The sequence below is a fragment of the Coccidioides immitis genome, assembly GCF_000149335.2.
Source record: "Coccidioides immitis RS genomic scaffold supercont3.2, whole genome shotgun sequence".
NCBI lineage: Eukaryota > Fungi > Ascomycota > Eurotiomycetes > Onygenales > Onygenaceae > Coccidioides > Coccidioides immitis.
The window spans coordinates 4,770,652-4,787,127 of record NW_004504309.1 but is presented as its reverse complement, the minus strand read 5'-3'; the positions used below and the strand labels follow the sequence as shown (position 1 = coordinate 4,787,127).

The following is a 16,476-nucleotide window of genomic DNA, read 5'->3' as shown; positions in this document are numbered from 1 at the left end:
TAATATTAATTTTTAAAGGAAAATAATAATTCTTGTAGCAATGTGATACAAATCAAAAAGAAATAAAATTAGCATATTTGAAAAAGCCACTGTCTAGTAGCTATTCCAGTACATTTCAGAAATAAAACTAGCCATTTTAAGTCTAATTCAGTTTCAAAAATAAAATTTAAAGATTCACTATTTCTCTTCTAGCTTAGCACCACACACAAATATTGTAAATATATTGTACATATATTTGTTTACCATCTTTCTTCTCTCTCTTCAAGCAATATGTTTGTGTATATAGAGCTTTAGCTAGTAAATTCAGCTTGACCCATGACAGTAAGAGATATATATCTCTTAAAACAAACTTGATTTAATTCTGTAGCTTTTTTTGCTACTAGATCAGCTTTTTTATTTCCATGTATATTTATAATTTGTATTATATTACTACAAGAATTTTTGTTTTCCTTTGAAATTGATATTATATACTATCTGTTATTTGAATTTTGTAGAGAAAGAACATCTTATATTGCCTTGAAATACTTTGACTTTTTCTTTTTTTCAGTTTCTACAATATATACTAAGTAAATTCTAACAGAGAAGCTACTAGGTAGTCTTTATAGTTACTGACTGCATAAGACTATAATGAATAATAATAATAATAATAATAATTCTTGTAGTAATATGATACAAATAAAGAAGTAAAAAATTACTGTATTTGAGAAAGCTACTGTCTAGTAACTATTCCAGTATATTTCAGAAATAAAACCAGCTATTTTAAGTCTAACTCAGTTTCAAAAATAAAATTTAAAGATAGTTGAGAAATATCAAGTTCTTCTTGAATTTTTCTTCTTTCAGTTTAATAAGCTAAGCCATCTAATAGTAAGTGCTTTAGATTTTCAAAACATGTTATGAATATAGGTCAATCAAGTATCAGATGATATCAGGTGTTTAGAGAAACTCACATAATTCTCAACTCTGAATGTATAAGAATTGCATGATTTGCATGAATTATAAGAATCTCAGTGTTCAGTCTTCTAGTTAGAGAATCTCTATATTTTATGCATGATTTTCTTCTACCAGCTGTGGGCATCAGACCTACTTAGCTCTTTTGTACCCCAAATCCTGGGAACACTCATGAAACCTATGTTGAATTCCTTAACAATATAATAAGTGCATATAGAGTATATATAAATAAAGCTGAAAGAAAAAAAATAAAAAGAAAAAATAAGTAAAGTACAAGTTCAGAGTAACAGCACTTTTAAACTGTTAAAATGGTGGAAGGAAAAATGGGTAACCTCCACTTTTAGCTCGGAAAATACTCATGAGAAAGCTGTACATGCCTAATAAAATCATAGTCCAAATAACAACACTTGCCTGCTGTGCCTTGGTGTCAACAATCTGTGGTGTTTTTGTGGCTAATGCTATGATAGTGAAAGACAAAAGCCCATCTTGAAAATAAATATTAGTACCTAGATATTCATATTTCCATAGTTTAGGAAAGCTGGGACTTACATATTGCAGCAATGATTTGGCTTTCCAGCCCAAACTGGTTTGAAAACCCGCTAGCAAAATAGGTTATTCCACCTTTGCCATCACCAGTCACATATGGAACCTTTCGAATGTGATTAAACATGTGACCACTCGTGAAGAGAAGGAGGGCAATCAAACTCATAGCAGCCCATATAGTTCGGTTGCGTACAACTGGCAAGATGTAGGGAGAACAGGCTGCAAAAATCGAAATAAAGCAGAGAAGGGAAGTAGTTATTCCCAGGATTCGGGTGTAGTTTACCGGACGAACTATATCAAGGCTTGGACTTTCGGGAAGGTGGCGGCTAATCCAGGTGTAAAGCTGGTCCGCGGAAACAGGTCTGGAGTAGATCAAAATGATGCTCCAATGCCAACGTGAATTTCCCTTGCCATGACTTACCCATTAAAATCATATCGAAGGGGCGAACTGTTCTGTCTAGCAGCAGGTCCAACAGTTGGAGGAAAGAGGAGTAGCACAGGGGCGGTTTGAAGAATGAGCTAGCCTCACATTCAGTTAATGTCATCTATTCTTGAATGTTTCTCGCTACCTTTTGGAAAACAGCTTTCCCTTGATCGAAATCGAGTGTACCAAAGAGTAGTCTTGTCGAAGGATGAGAGGCCTTATTCCAGCTCTTCGCTAACAAATCCCATTCCGGCTGCATATCTCGACATAGTTGACATCCATAACGAGCCTCAACTGCCGTAAGAAGAATAGCGACATGGTAATCGCGAGGATCAGATACAATCTCGTTGTAGCTTGAATCGTCAAGTTGAATTGGCAACAAGGATTTGGGAAGGGAGCTGAATTGGGTGAACTTGTCTAGGCCAGAGACCACATTGAAGGCAAAGAAAAAATTCAAACTAATAAGGAACAAGTTAACTGTTTGCTTGACACCCATCATTTTTGATTATATGATGAAGGTCAAGGCAGAAGAGGTCACAGTTCAAGCCTTTCGAAGGTGCCCAGTGGTCAAGTTATTCGAATTACTCTGTACGGAGTACCTGGTATGCCAAGCAATTCTGGCTGCCAAGCTGCAAAGAAGGTGGCACAAACTAACCATTTTAAGTTTAGCATTGCTTAATACCGTTGGACTTGCTACATTTGGCTGCGACATAGTAAATCCCTTCATCACTTTGCTTTGTGGGCAAGCCACTCGGGGTCAACTCCAAACAGAGAACGCCTCGATGCTGCCTCATGCGAGGGGAACTAAATAATTGAAGGGTAAAGCCGATACATATACTCCGTACACTGCGCGTGCCTGCTAATTGATGGCCATAATAACCAATGAGCAATTGGGTACTTTTTGGATTTCTGGCTTTCTGGCTCTTTCTAAGACCACCAAAAATGGCTTATTCATCTTTGATTTTCTGACTTCTAAAACCATCTACTACGGCTCTCTCTATCTGGTGTGACAGCACTAAGGCTCTAAACTGGGTTATCTCGATTACTTAGGGCTTAGGGCCAGGGCTCAAAGCCGGGACTCCCCGTTGCTTGGCTATATAAACCGCACCGCAGCCTGCATCTTTCCTTTCTTTTTCTTTTCTTCCTCATGCTTCATATTTCGTTGATTAGCTACCTAATGGAATTCAGTTTCTTATTAGCCTGAGCAATCGTCACACCTGGTGACTGCTTCCTTTGCAGGCTAAATATTTCACACCAAAAGCCACAACTTTGAGGACTCCCCAGGGCAAACCTATATCATACCACGAAGCCATGACTTTCCAAGCTCCGCTGAGACTGCTTCCGGATAATGTTTGAGGGCGAAAAGAAAGGAGCAAAAAGGCGATTCAGGAGAAAATCCCTCGTGCATGGTTTTGACATCTTTCAAGCGCAACTGGAAGAGAGCGCAAAAGCGGGGTTCTCCTGAAGCCCAGATAATAATCCTCAGGGGTTGATGCTCGGAGGTATTGATTTGGTCAAATCAATGACAGACTGCCTGTGATGTTGGCGCCTGTTGGTGTGCGAGGCTGTGATCACACCAGCCTATCCTTAATTGAGGCATAGCCTGCCTTAGCTCTGCTAGCATTGGCTGTTTTGTCTTTCAGCCGTCATCAGCGGCTAACCCGAACATTTCATCAACTCCTCACACATCAAGAAGACAATGAGCATTGGCTGGAGATTTTTCTCCTGTTAGCAGAGTTGGACCTTTGTTTTCTCGGTTCGCTGTCTTTCAGCAACATCGCCAAAGGCTTCCTCATAAATCTCTACTCACGCGACATAGACTTGCTTCTCAGCCAGGACATCATTTCCGTGTTATCATTCCATGGCCGAGCCACCGCCTTCGGAAGCCGAAAGGATTTACTACCCCGAGTCGGATGTGGAGGATTTGGAAGGATACAGGCCCGGCGGGTACCATCCAACCTTCATTGGAGACACCTTTTGTGGAGGTCGCTACAAGATAGTTCACAAGCTTGGATTTGGTGGTTATTCAACAGTCTGGCTCGCCCATGACCAGCAGCTCCAGTGCTATGTATCGCTGAAGATACTTGTTGCAGGAGCTTCACAGGGCAGTAATGAGAATGAAACTCTCTGTCTATTGACAAAAGGTGAACCGAATTGTCTCGGAAGGCAATTTATCCCAACCTTGCTTGACCAGTTCTCTTTTGACGGTCCCAATGGGTATCATCTGTGCTTGGTAGGAGAGTCTGCTGGCTGCAGCATAGCCAATTCAAAGGAGAACAGTACAAACTTTATGTTTCCACGAGATGCTGCCAGATCCATTGCTGCCCAGCTCATCATGGGCTTGAACTATCTGCATGCGAACGATGTATGCCATGGAGGTATGTCAAATACAGCCTTGTCCCTTGATTGCTCATCCAAATTACTGAATCAGACAGATCTCCATCTGGACAACTTTCTTCTTCATGTCCCGGGCTTTGACAATTTAAGTACAACTGAACTGTACCAGCACCATGGCAAGCCATATGAGGTTCCTACCCGGCGCCTTGATGGAAAGCCTAGCACACCCCACGCACCACCGTGTGTCATTTATCCCATGATTTGGAACATGCCTGCGAACGAGGTGATGGATCCTGAGATTATTATCTCAGACTATGGGACGTCTTTTATTGTTTCAAAAACACCATCTCCAACAGTCACACACCGGCCCTGTATTCCCCGCCAGAAGAATCCTTCAACGAATTCACATCACCACTGCAGCTGATATATGGACGCTGGGTGTTGTCCTATATGATGCCATGAGCGAACGGCCGCTCTTTGAAACCTTTGCATGGGACCCAGACGACATCATTGCTGAGATGGTCAACACCTTGGGACAGCTGCCCGCACGATGGTGGGGCTCCTGGACTAACCACTCTGAGTTCTTCAACCCAGATGGTTCATGGATCACCAACTTCCAGCGCATCGGCACACCTGTATTCCGTCATCTTCACCAACGGATGTGGGATATGGGCCGGGGTGAGATGCCAGAAGCCTGTGAATGGGATGTTGCTGGTGGCGAGCTCAAAGCTCTGGAGGATATGCTGAGGGCCATGATGGCATTTGAACCAGCCGAAAGACCAACGGCGAAGCAGCTCATGATGTCTGAGTACATGGTGAAGTGGGCCATGCCAGCGTGGGAGAGGCAGATGAAGCGAAAGAGAGCTTATGCTGTGGAGCAGAGGTAGTAGATTGCCCACATTTATTGTAGACTTAAGTTCATCCCGAAACATTTTCTCCCGATATCTCAAGTCAAAGATCTTCGGCGTCCGCTCCGGCTCTTGACTCACCTTTTCAAGAGTTTTCCCAAGGCACATTACTCCTATGTCCTTGGGCCGAATCGCCGCTGTTGAGCACATCGCTTCGCAGCCCTTTTTTTTTTTTTTTTTTGGGGGGCGGATTCTTACCCTCTGGGGATATTCGTATTCTTGGGGGAAGGAGCAAAAGAAGTTTATTTGATCTATTTGCCTATCTAGTTACAATTCACTGCCCTCCAAAGATTCTGCAGCGTGCATAGGATAGGTCCAGGGGCGTTCCTGGTGAAGGGGGGATTGGCCTGTTTCCTCTGTCGGTCTTGAGCCTTTCTCATTAGGTCTCTTGCCAATTTCCAAGCCACTTAAAAATTGTCTGAGCTGATCTCTGGCTGCCTGGCGATTCTGCAGTTCTGTTCGGCTAATCCCATTACTCAGTGGATGCCAATCAAAAGAGGTCCGAAGCTCATAACCATTGGTCACTAGAAAAGGTACCAATCTAGTTGATTCATGCTCCAGGGTAGCAGCTGCAAAGTCTAGGATAGGAAGCAATTCTGGCCAGTCATCCTGATAGTGGTTGATAAAGGGACGGAGCTTCATAGCAACAAGCTAGTTCACGATCTCCACTTGACCGGCTATTTGAGCATGATGTGCAGTAGCACGCTTCAGCTTGATGAAGACAGAGCTGCATCCCACGCGGCTGAGCTGAAGCGGGTGGAGAAACATGCGCATGAGAGGGCAGCTCAAGCAGCCGAGGAAGTCCGCGCCGAACGGGACGCCGAGCGTGAGCGATTGCAAAGAGAGACAGATGAACAAGCGGCCCGGCTGGCTCTTCAGCAGGAAGCGGCAGAGATGATGGCCCGTCGTGTGAGGGAGGCCGCTGAGAGAACTCCCCAAGGTGTTGATCAAGCACACTCACAGGGGAACAATGGTAGGGCAGAACAGGACGGGCTCGAACGCCAGGTTGCAGACGTTTCTAAGTCTCATAACGAGGCTGAAGGTTCTCCTGTTGAGAACATGGACGAGATTGAGATTGATGTTGACCCGACTTCAGAGGCTTCAGAATATAAACAGAAGTAATAGGCAGAGAGTAAGTAGTAAGAATATAGTTGCCTATATTCTCAATAAATACTAATTATAGAGATAGTTCTCATTTGTTCAGATTCAGTACTTATTAAACTAGCTGATTCTCTTTAGACTCAGTTAATTTATGTGAATTTGCATATAAATTCATCTGTGTAGATCTATAAGTTAATAAACAAGAGTACTCTGTAGAGTGTGGCACATTAAATAAGCATGCAGCTTTATAAATTAAAAATGTTTTTTTATTTTTAAAAGCAGATATTGCAAGCTTAAGTCTTCTTTCTATCTCTATAGAGTTTCTTGCATTTTTATTGTGAATTGGTGGCATATTTGCACATTGAAGTGGCTTGATTAAGGCATTCAAGATATTTTGAATTTGGTGTCCCAGTGCACTTGGGTGTCCTGCTCAGTTGTGGATTAAGGTAGTTCACCACTAAACAAGCCACACCACTAAACAAGCCAAATTTTCCACCACCAAATTCCTCCAACATTCAACATTCAATATGTGACAATATGGTCAACAACACTTCAATTAGGCTTGCAATTGAAGATCTTGAATCATAAGAGACCCCAAATTATACTGTAACTGTAAGAAAGTACTCAGTTAATCAAGAGACTTTGCATTAATAGCATAAAGACTTGCAACTTGCTCAGAATGAAGCAGTCTTCTGATATAAGAAAAAGCTTTCTGATATACAGAAGACAGAGCTTCTGAATTATATGAACAAGCTCTCTAGCTGCAGCCTTACTATTACATCTCAGATCCTACAAAATATTGTATAAAAGATGACAGAAGAGAATATTAGAATCAACTGAATTAATTAATTTTGTGAGTGGCATATGGAGCAGAAAATTAATTAATATAATCTTGAGCCTTCAAATATCTACAACTTTAATAAAAAAGAATTTCTTCTAGACTTCTGCCACATCTTAAAGTAATTAGTCTCTATTAAAGCTCTACAAGCTAGAAAGAATACTATTATTCAAAATGATAGTTAGAAGTTTCTCTTATTGCTCTGCTCAGTCTCTGCTGAAGAAATTACACTACCTTCAGCTCTTATTTATTAGAGTTAATTGTGAGATCTTCAGAATACATGACTAGATGATTATAATAGAAGCAAATAAGTCTACTTTGCAGCTTCAACAAATGATTGAAGTAATAATAAATATAGAAATTATTCAAGCTAGTAAGCAATTTGCTTTTTATAACAAACTGCTGGAATATAAGAATCAGTATTTAAGATTAACTCTAGTAACAGAGAAGCAACACTGCAAGCAAGGCAAGCCTCTAGACCTACTTAATAGAGATAATTCTAGTCAAGCACAGTTCTGATCTCTAATCAAAGTTCTTAAGACATATGAGTGCCTAGATGAAATAGAGACTGAAAAAGCTAATAAAATTGCTTAAATACAAGGGATAAAGCTTTAACAGAAGCTTTAAAAGAGATAGACTGCTAGAAATATTAAAAAAAGACAGATTAAACAGAAGAATATTTATAAAAAAATCTGCAAGTAACAAAAGATTAAAAAAATCAAATATACTAGATAAAGAGAGATACAACATGTTGCTTATAAGAAGAAGAAGACTTTACAACTAGCAGAGAAGAAAAAACAGACAATTAAACATGCTGCTAAATACCAGCAGTCAGAACTTCAAGCACCAGCTTTAAAGTACTGTTGAAATGACTTCTCTACTAAAGAGTCTTATTATAAAAAGTCTATACAATCTTTTAAAAGAGAAAGTAAGAGCTCTACAAGTCTTTCTAGCAAGATATTAGACTCTCAAGCTGAGAAATCTACTGTTAATATTTCTTTGAATTGTTTCCTATCTACTTTTCAAATCTCTTACTCTGGCTGTAATATTAGATTGTTTATCTGTTTATTTTCCTAACTACACTAATTTCTATACTTCAAAGAACACATTCATTTAATATTTAATAGCTATTTAATAATAAAGATCTGGTTGTTGAGATATTTAATAAATTTGTTGTGTAGAGCATTTGGCAAAATTTGGCTTGTTTAGTAGCGTAGCTTGTTTAGTGGTGAACTACCTTAGTTAACATAATCCACAAGCAAGTGAAATCTCTAAGCAAGTGAAAGAATAAAGTAAGGCATCTCAACTAACTAGAATTTAACTCAAAATATCTATGCTCAATAACCTTTAAATAGATTAAATTACATTGTAATAGAACTGCAGCAGCCTCTTCTTGTATAACTTAAAATATAGCAGTTTGTACATCTTGATAATGTCTGCAAATATAATGCAGACTTTGAAACTGTAAACTTAAAGAGTTGAGCAACTGACTGTTTAACAGATTAAGCAGATAAAATAGTAAGCTTAGTGATTTTTTTTCTAGTTAGATCTTCTTTATATTGAATTTGATACTTAGATCTTATATATTTTTACTTCTCTTTCTTATTTGCAGCAAATATATTCTGATATTTATAATAATAATATTAACTATTTTATATTTACAGATCTTTATAATTTAGTCAAATTCTTTTATTAAGCTCTGAATAAGCTCTCAAGTCTTTATTTTATAAGATTCTTAATCTTATCCATCTGCCTATACAACTACTGGAGATTACCACTTAATGTTTGTAGAATTCAGAATAACTGAAGATGCTAAATTAACTAGCTGAGAAAGTAGAGATTTAGAGTTAAATATTTAGCTACTAAATAATCTTAAATCTTTTTATTCTCACATTTTGCTTGCTTGTAATTATAGTGTCTAGAATAGTAGTATTTAAGCTCTGTATAGTATTTAATCAGATTTAACACCTAGTTCTGGCTAATATAAGAGAGAGAAGAGATAAAATCTTGCATAATAAAAAGATGATTAATCATATTCTCAATAAATACTAATTAGAGAGAGATTTCTTGTTTAACTAGATCTAGAATTTATTAAACTAGCTGATTCTCTTCAAACTCAGTTAATTTAATTAAATTTGTATGTAAACTAATTTATACACATCTTTCTTTCACTCAATAATATAAGATAGTATAAGACATATTAAATAGCTGTGCAGCTTCAGTAATTAAGCTAATTTCTTGCTTTTTAAAAGTAGAAATAGCAAGTTTAATCCTGCTCTCTATTTCTATAGAGAATCTTGTATTTTTATTGTAAATTAATGGCATTCTGACATATTAAAGTAAATGATTGAGAAAGTTGAAAAAATATCTTTTACTTGTAGATTTCACTTATTTATAAATTATATTATAACTTTAATAAAACTGGATTTGTAATAAGCTTCTGCATAACTATTAAGATTATTACTAGTGCTGAGCACTATAGTTGAGCCAAGCTTCTACAGTCTGAAAATTAAAAATAAATTACAGTAATTAAATTAGGTAATATCTCAAGCTAAGTCTTGTCTCTGTATATTATTCTTAAGAGATAAAACCTACAGAAAAACTGGTTTATTATTAATAATATTATTATTATTATTATTATTTTTTTTTTTTATAGTCTTATGTAGTTAGTAACTATAAAGATTATCTAGCAGCTTCTTTGTTAGAATTTACTTAGTATATATTATAGAAACTGAAAAAGAAAAAATTAAAGTATTTTAAGATAATATGAGATGTTCTTCTTCTACAAAAGTTAAATAACAGATAGTATATAATATCAATTTTAAAGAAAAACAAAAATTCTTGTAGCAATATAATACAAATAAAAGAGAGATAAAATTAGTATATTTGAAAAAGCTACTATTTAGTAGCTATTTCAGTACATTTCAGAAATAAATCTAGTTATTTTAGGCTTAATTCAGTTTTAAAAATAAAATTTAAAGATAGTTAAGAAATATTAGGTTCTTGTTAAATTTTTCTTTTTTCAGTATAATAAGCTGAGCAGTCTAATAATAGATGCTTTAGATTTTCAACATAATTACAAAAATAGCATAAATTGGAAAGATAGACAGATAATCTTATTAGATAAGATCTGAAATATCTATAATCAAGCTGTAATTAACAGATAGTTGATTATATCTTCTTAGATATAAAAAGAGTAGATGCTTTTCATCTGAATTTTATTTTGAATTAAAAGTAGTAACTTGTAGAACTTTCTTTATTAAAAAGATTTTTCTATTACTTTATTATTGCTTGTTTATTTATTTATCTCTTTATATTCTAAGAGATATATATCTCTCAAAATAAACTTAATTTAATTCTGTAGCTTTCTTTACTACTAGATCAGCTTTTTTATTTTCATGTATATTTATATGTGCAGGAATCTAATGAAGATGTAGATTAATATGCTGATTTTTAATGTACTTAGCAGTTTTTCTTATAGATTGAACATAATATAAGCTAGAATTAAGATCTTAATTCATAAGCCTCTGAATAGCAGCTTGACTATCAGAAAAGATCAAGATATCTAATATTGATCTTGATTGAGACTGAGAGATAGAACTTGGTAATTTAAATACTTTATCTATAGTAAACAGTTCTGTATTACAGACTTTAAGATATTTGTCTAGATTCTATAAAAATCTAATATTATTTTATAGATTGTATACACCAGCACTAGTATATTAACTTTCTTCAGCTTTTGATCTTTCTGAATAGAGAATTAAAGATTTATTATTTAAATTTTTAATTTTATTTATATGACTCTCTTTAACTATTTTCTTGTCTGAATTTTTAATTTGAATATCTATCAAATCAGCTAAATTTTCAGATTAAGATGCATTTCATTTTGCTTTGATTCTCTTTATTTTTAGAGAAGATAATATATTTGAAATTATTAAATAAATTCTGAATAGTTAACTTGAATACTTTTTTTGTTTATTGATTTTTCTTCTTTTTCTTTTAGTTGATGTTTATTCAATATATTTATTATTTAATTCTGATTAATTTTAATTTAAAAACCTTTCCTAATCAAGATCAACACTATTGCTATAAGATAGAAGGCTAGAAGGTACTCTTTCTCTAATTATATATTCTTTTGATATCTTTAATAATCTATAAGCATAATTTCTGCAGAGTCTATTCAATCTTACTTTGGCAGGAGAAATAGCAGCTTCAATCTCTATAGTATAAATTAGAGAAGTTTTAAAAGCTTCTAGAATTGTTCTTAAAGCAGAGTTTTGAAGTTTTTTATACTTGTTAAAAAGATTTTTTTAATTCTTTCATCAAATCTAAACACTATAATCAGCTACAGGGATAATACAAGCTATATAAGATTATCTTATAGCTTGAAAAATAAGATCTTTTTCAGTATTTGAGAGTTTAATTATTTAATTAAGAACTCTTTCAGCAGCTGATATCTTGATTTCAATATGATTCTTGAAAGCAAGAGTATTGTCAAGCCAAATCTCTAATTATCTTATTAGTCTTTTTGATTTGAAAACTTGATTATGTAGTTTAACTGAGTTATCTTTACTAAATGATTTAGTAAAGTGGATTAACTAAGTTTTTTCCATATCAAATTGAACTACATGAGAATCTTGTCTATTAAACATTACTTGTAAAGCTTTATCTAACTTAGAGCAGTTTTCTTCTGTTAAGAAAGAAAAAACAACAAGTTTAGTATCATCTATATAACTAGAAATTCTGATATCTTTAAGATCTGAATCATTATCATCCTTAAAAAGAAATATAGTACATATAGAGAAACATATTGAAGATAAAGGTGAATCTTAAGAAATTCCAATATTTATAGATATCTTTTCTTGTTGTTTCTCACCATTAAAAACCAGTTGAATTTTTCTTATTTGCATAAAATAAAAAATTGATATAGCTAGTAATTTAGATAGTTGCCAATCAGAGAATACTTTTAAGAGTCTATTTAATCAAACATAGTCAAATACTTTTTTTATATCAATAAAAAGAGCTGAGGCTACCAATTTATTGACTTTTGCTAATTAAACATTATGTACCAAACTTATTATAGTATCTATAGCAGAGTATTGCTTCTTTCCTTCAAACTGATTAATATATAATAGTTTATTTTAAGAGACTCAGTAAGAAAGTCTAAAAGTAATAACTCTCTCTATAACTTTTTTCAAGCAGTTAGGAAGAGAGATGATTCTGTAAGATTTTAATATTGAAGCTTTTCTATTTAATTTCTTTAGAATAACTTCAGTAGCTTCTCTCCAGATTTCTGGATGATATTTCTTTTCAAATAGTATAGAGTATAACTTGAAAAATCTATCTTTAAATACTGGATAGGTTTTTTGTAGTGTAAGAAAGAATATACTATCTGAGCCAGATGTACTGATTTTGAAGTCTGAAAAAATAAAGTTCTTGATCTCTATTTCTTGAAGATTAGATTATTTTGAATCTGAATTTTCATAATATTTATTTTAATCCATTAGTGAATAACTTGATAGTTCTCTGAAAAGGGTTTTTATAAAAGTATTGCATTTCTCTTTAAATAAGATAGCTTTATTTTTTATTTTATTTTCAGAGTCTGAGAATTTTAGAATAGAAGTTTTCTCTACTCTTTTTTCTTTAGTATACTTATATGCTTTAAAAACTTTTTTTTCTTGAGCATTCTCCAGAAATTTGTTATAACAAGATGACTTTGTCTCTTTAATAGCATTAAAGTAGTTATTTCTAGTTTGTTGAAAGAACTCTAAGCTAATCTGCTTATTCTTCAGTTCTCTAAAGACTTTTGTTATAGCTTTTCTCTTGATTTTAGCTTATTATTTCACCAAGACTTAGATCTTTCAGTTATTCTCTTTTTGGAAATGTGTTTCTTAATGAAGATTTGAATTAGATTTCTTAATTTAATTACTTCTAATTCAAGTTCTGTTGGAGTATTTTCTATTAAAATCTATTGAAATTCTTCTTTTTCTAGATTTTGAAGAAGAGATTTATTTACTTCATTCCAATTAGCTTTCTGAAAATTATATTAATTTGAATAAAGTAGATTTTCAACAAGATTTTCAGTATTTAGTTCAATACTGAATTGAATAGTTTCATGATCAGAGCCAGAGTGAAAAGCTTCATCAATTCATCACTCATGTATCTTTTAAGTTAAGTTGGTGGAGAAGAAGATTAAATCTATAATTGATTTAGATAATAGATTTGATCTGAAGAAAGTTTCTCTGTCTATCTCATTTATTAAATCCATATTATTCTCCTCAAGCTATTCTACTAGTTTTTCAGCTTTAACTGAATTGACTATATTTGAATTCCACCATAAATGGTGAGCATTCATATCTTCAGTAACAATAGAGTATTGAGAAGCTGAGATATTTACTAGTTCTCTCTCAATAGTTCAAAGATTTGAGTTGTTCTCTAGATCTTTTTGATTATAGATATTTATCAGTTGTATAGTTTCAAACTGATTGTATTTATCTTTAATATCTATAACTAGAAGATCATTACTAGAGCATATATCAGATCTTAAGCAGGGTTAATATCTGAACTGTTTTCTAGCAAAAATAGCTACTCTAGATCTCAAATCTTTATTCTCAGAAAGAATGCAATAATATGCATTATGAGAGACTGTAAACTGATTATCTGAGCTCATCCATGGTTCCTGAAATAAAATATAATCAATTTTCTTTTCAAACTCAATATTAAGATATGTATATATTGACTTTTCATTTCTTCCAACATTATTCTGAAGAAAGATCAATTTTGAAAAAGTGTTTGAAGTTTTATTTAACATAAATTAATAAATGATAGTTTAACTTTAATCTTCTTCTTAGAGATTACAACTTGATTTTCATCTTCAGAATCTGTTTTATGAGATCTCTTAGAAACAGGTTTAGTTCTGGAAAGATTCTGCTCAGCTCTTACTAGTTACATTGATTTACTAGTATTTTGTGCTGAATAGTTGAATTTTTTGAAGAAAACACACTCTGTACTTTTAACCACATGATTTTCTCAACAATTAGCACATTTTAATATAGAGTGTATACATTTTCTTCCAGTAATCTCACAAATTGAGCATTCATGCATACTTGTTTAATGTTTTTGAGTACAGATATTATATCTGGCTTCTTTTTTACAGTTTGATGCTCTATGTCTATAGATTTAACAGTTAAAGTATTGTACAGTGCTTCTAAATCTTTCTGACTGTTTATATTTACAAACTTTAAGATTCTGTCTAGCAATCACAACTGTTTTAAGATTTTCAGCTATTGTAGTATTTTAAACATGAAAGACAGCAGATGCATGTCTTTTTTGTATTCTATTTTCAGCAGAAGATAGCCAGATTGGGGTTCTTTTTAAAGAGATAGAGTTAAAAATTTCTATCTCTTCTTTTAGAAGAGATAATCTATTCTCTATATTGAAGATCTCTGTAGAGATATCATGAACTATAAAGACTCCCCAGTGCTTATCTTTGTGAATTTTCATGCTTTCTATATTAAAGTTCATTAGATCTGAGAATATAGATATTCAAGTTTGCTTGTGTTTTTGAAGAAAATCAGCTGAAAAGTCTTCTGTTATTATTAAAATTAGAGATTGGCCTCTAAATAACTTAGCAATTAAAGAAATAACTGGTTTTTCAGTAATATTTGCTTCAGTAAAGCTGTCATTTATTCTATTTCTGAAGAAGAAAGCTTTGTTACTAATCTCTTCAAGTACTTGAGTATTCATCTTGAGAATTAGTCTTCTTTCTCTAAAGAGTTTTGGCTCAGAGAACAATTTTTTATCTTCTTTACCATTTACTTTAGAGAGTAAAGAAGATTTAACTGAAGATTCAGTATTTAGTCCAGTTTTTAGAGCAGAAGAATATAATTTGAAAGCATTACTAGCAGATACTTTCACTTGAGAGCAGCTTTATGAAGTATTACTACTGTCAGTAGCTGCTTTTTTCTGATTTTCAAGCTGTATAATTCTTTTCTCAAGATTTTTTGTATACTTAAGATACAAGTATTTAGTTCTTTTTGCACAAGAACATGATTCTTCTTCTGAGATTCTTTAGCAAGAAGCTTGAGAATTGACTTTAGATCTTGCTGTTCAGATTCAGAAGAAGAATCAGAAGTAGAAGGCATTTTAACTATGTTTCAAGAAGTATCTTCTTGAATAAGAAAACAGAAGATAATCTTTTGAAATTACTTTCTTAAGAAGATCTTCTGAGGTTATTTTGTATTCCACTTGCTAGTTAATCTAAACTAGTTCAGTTGTTTTACTGAGAGCTGAAAATCTTAATATAATAGATTTTTCTTTAGTCAAAGATATATCTATTAAATTCTGAACTAGTTTTTTGAGAAAACTAGCAAACTATATAGTTTTCTTTAAAGACTGTAATTATGAGAACAGCTTCTACAGTAAAAACTATAGAAAAACTATTAAAAGAGTAAAGAGCAAGAGGGCAAGCTAGTAAATCTAAGAGATATAAGCAATTATATCTTAAAAATTAGTTAGATTAGTACTAGCAAGTATACTTTTTAAAGAGAAGTATCAAACTAAAGAGCTTTTTACAGAAAAGCTTTCAGAAATCAGCTGAGAATATTTTTAAATTTAGTAGTAAAGACTCATATTCAAGATATCAGAGCTAGTACTATAAAAATAAGATATATTCTGAGCAGAAATATAAGAAGAGTAGCTGATTTTTTCAGATATAGCAGTACCAGAAAGCTAGTATATTTTTTATCAGATGAAAAAGATAGTAAATCTGTCAAGTCACTAGAAATCTAGCTTGATTTTTTTCTTAAATACAGAAAAATTAATAAAAACTACTCTTATTTGCAAAGTAGCCTATATTATAGCTTGTTTCTAGTTCAAAAACTTAGTTACTATAAGTATTTAAAAAGCTATTTTTCACTAATTAATTCTGATTTCTCAGCTACCAAACAGTATAGAATATAAGATAGTTCACCACTAAACAAGTCAAATTTCACCAAACATTCCATACAACAAATTTATTAAATATCTCAACAACCAGATCTTTATTATTAAATAGCTATTAAATATTAAATGAATGTGTTCTTTGAAGCATAGAAATTAGTGTAGTTAGGAAAATAAACAGGTGGATGGCCTAATATGGCAGCCAGAGTGAGAGATCTAAAGGGTAGATAGAAAAGAACTTAAAGAAATGTTAACAGTAGATTTCTCAGCTAGAGAGTCTAATGCCTTGCTAGAGAGGCTTGTAAAGCTTTTACTTCCTCTTTTAAAAGATTATATAGACTCTCTGTAATAAGAATCTTTAGTAGAGAAGTTCTTCCAACAGCACTTTGAAGCTGGTACTTGAAGTTCTGACTGCCAGTATTTAGTAGCATGTTCAA

General features: G+C 33.1%; 4 protein-coding genes across 4 annotated transcripts; 2 read left to right on the top strand and 2 right to left on the bottom strand.

Moving 5' to 3' along the window:
* Window positions 1-1,162: 1,162 nt before the first annotated feature.
* CIMG_07243 (oligosaccharyl transferase subunit) lies at window positions 1,163-2,419 on the bottom strand. Its single transcript, XM_001243346.2, has 4 exons — window positions 2,061-2,419; window positions 1,913-2,010; window positions 1,498-1,853; window positions 1,163-1,433 (listed from the first exon to the last, which is right to left on the bottom strand). The coding sequence occupies exons 1-4, from the start codon at window positions 2,412-2,414 to the stop codon at window positions 1,252-1,254; spliced, it is 990 nt and encodes a 329-aa protein (XP_001243347.2). The 5' UTR covers window positions 2,415-2,419; the 3' UTR covers window positions 1,163-1,251.
* Window positions 2,420-3,094: 675 nt separating this feature from the next.
* CIMG_11924 (CMGC/SRPK protein kinase) lies at window positions 3,095-5,139 on the top strand (the record flags this gene model as incomplete). Its single annotated transcript, XM_012358736.1, has 3 exons — window positions 3,095-4,293; window positions 4,351-4,583; window positions 4,609-5,139. The coding sequence occupies exons 1-3, from the start codon at window positions 3,777-3,779 to the stop codon at window positions 5,137-5,139; spliced, it is 1,281 nt and encodes a 426-aa protein (XP_012214159.1). The 5' UTR covers window positions 3,095-3,776.
* Window positions 5,140-5,341: 202 nt separating this feature from the next.
* Window positions 5,342-6,477, top strand: CIMG_11923 (uncharacterized protein). The gene is made up of 2 exons (XM_012358735.1): window positions 5,342-6,292; window positions 6,350-6,477. Exon 1 carries the CDS (start codon window positions 5,848-5,850, stop codon window positions 6,280-6,282), a length of 435 nt encoding a protein of 144 aa, XP_012214158.1. The 5' UTR covers window positions 5,342-5,847; the 3' UTR covers window positions 6,283-6,292; window positions 6,350-6,477.
* A 9,840-nt stretch (window positions 6,478-16,317) lies between these two features.
* CIMG_13126 (uncharacterized protein) lies at window positions 16,318-16,470 on the bottom strand (the record flags this gene model as incomplete). The annotated part of the gene is made up of 1 exon (XM_004445412.1): window positions 16,318-16,470. One exon carries the CDS (start codon window positions 16,468-16,470, stop codon window positions 16,318-16,320), a length of 153 nt encoding a protein of 50 aa, XP_004445469.1.
* Window positions 16,471-16,476: the final 6 nt, after the last annotated feature.

Bases quoted from the DNA above. Each gene is read 5' to 3' on its own strand.
- CIMG_11923 (XM_012358735.1), top strand. From the start codon at position 5,848: ATGATGTGCAGTAGCACGCTTCAGCTTGATGAAGACAGAGCTGCATCC.
- CIMG_07243 (XM_001243346.2), bottom strand. From the start codon at position 2,414: ATGATGGGTGTCAAGCAAACAGTTAACTTGTTCCTTATTAGTTTGAAT. The intron at 1,854-1,912 runs GTAAGTCATGGC...GATCTACTCCAG, and splicing joins CTTCGATATGATTTTAATGG to ACCTGTTTCCGCGGACCAGC. The intron at 1,434-1,497 runs GTAAGTCCCAGC...TTTATTTTCAAG, and splicing joins CCAAATCATTGCTGCAATAT to ATGGGCTTTTGTCTTTCACT.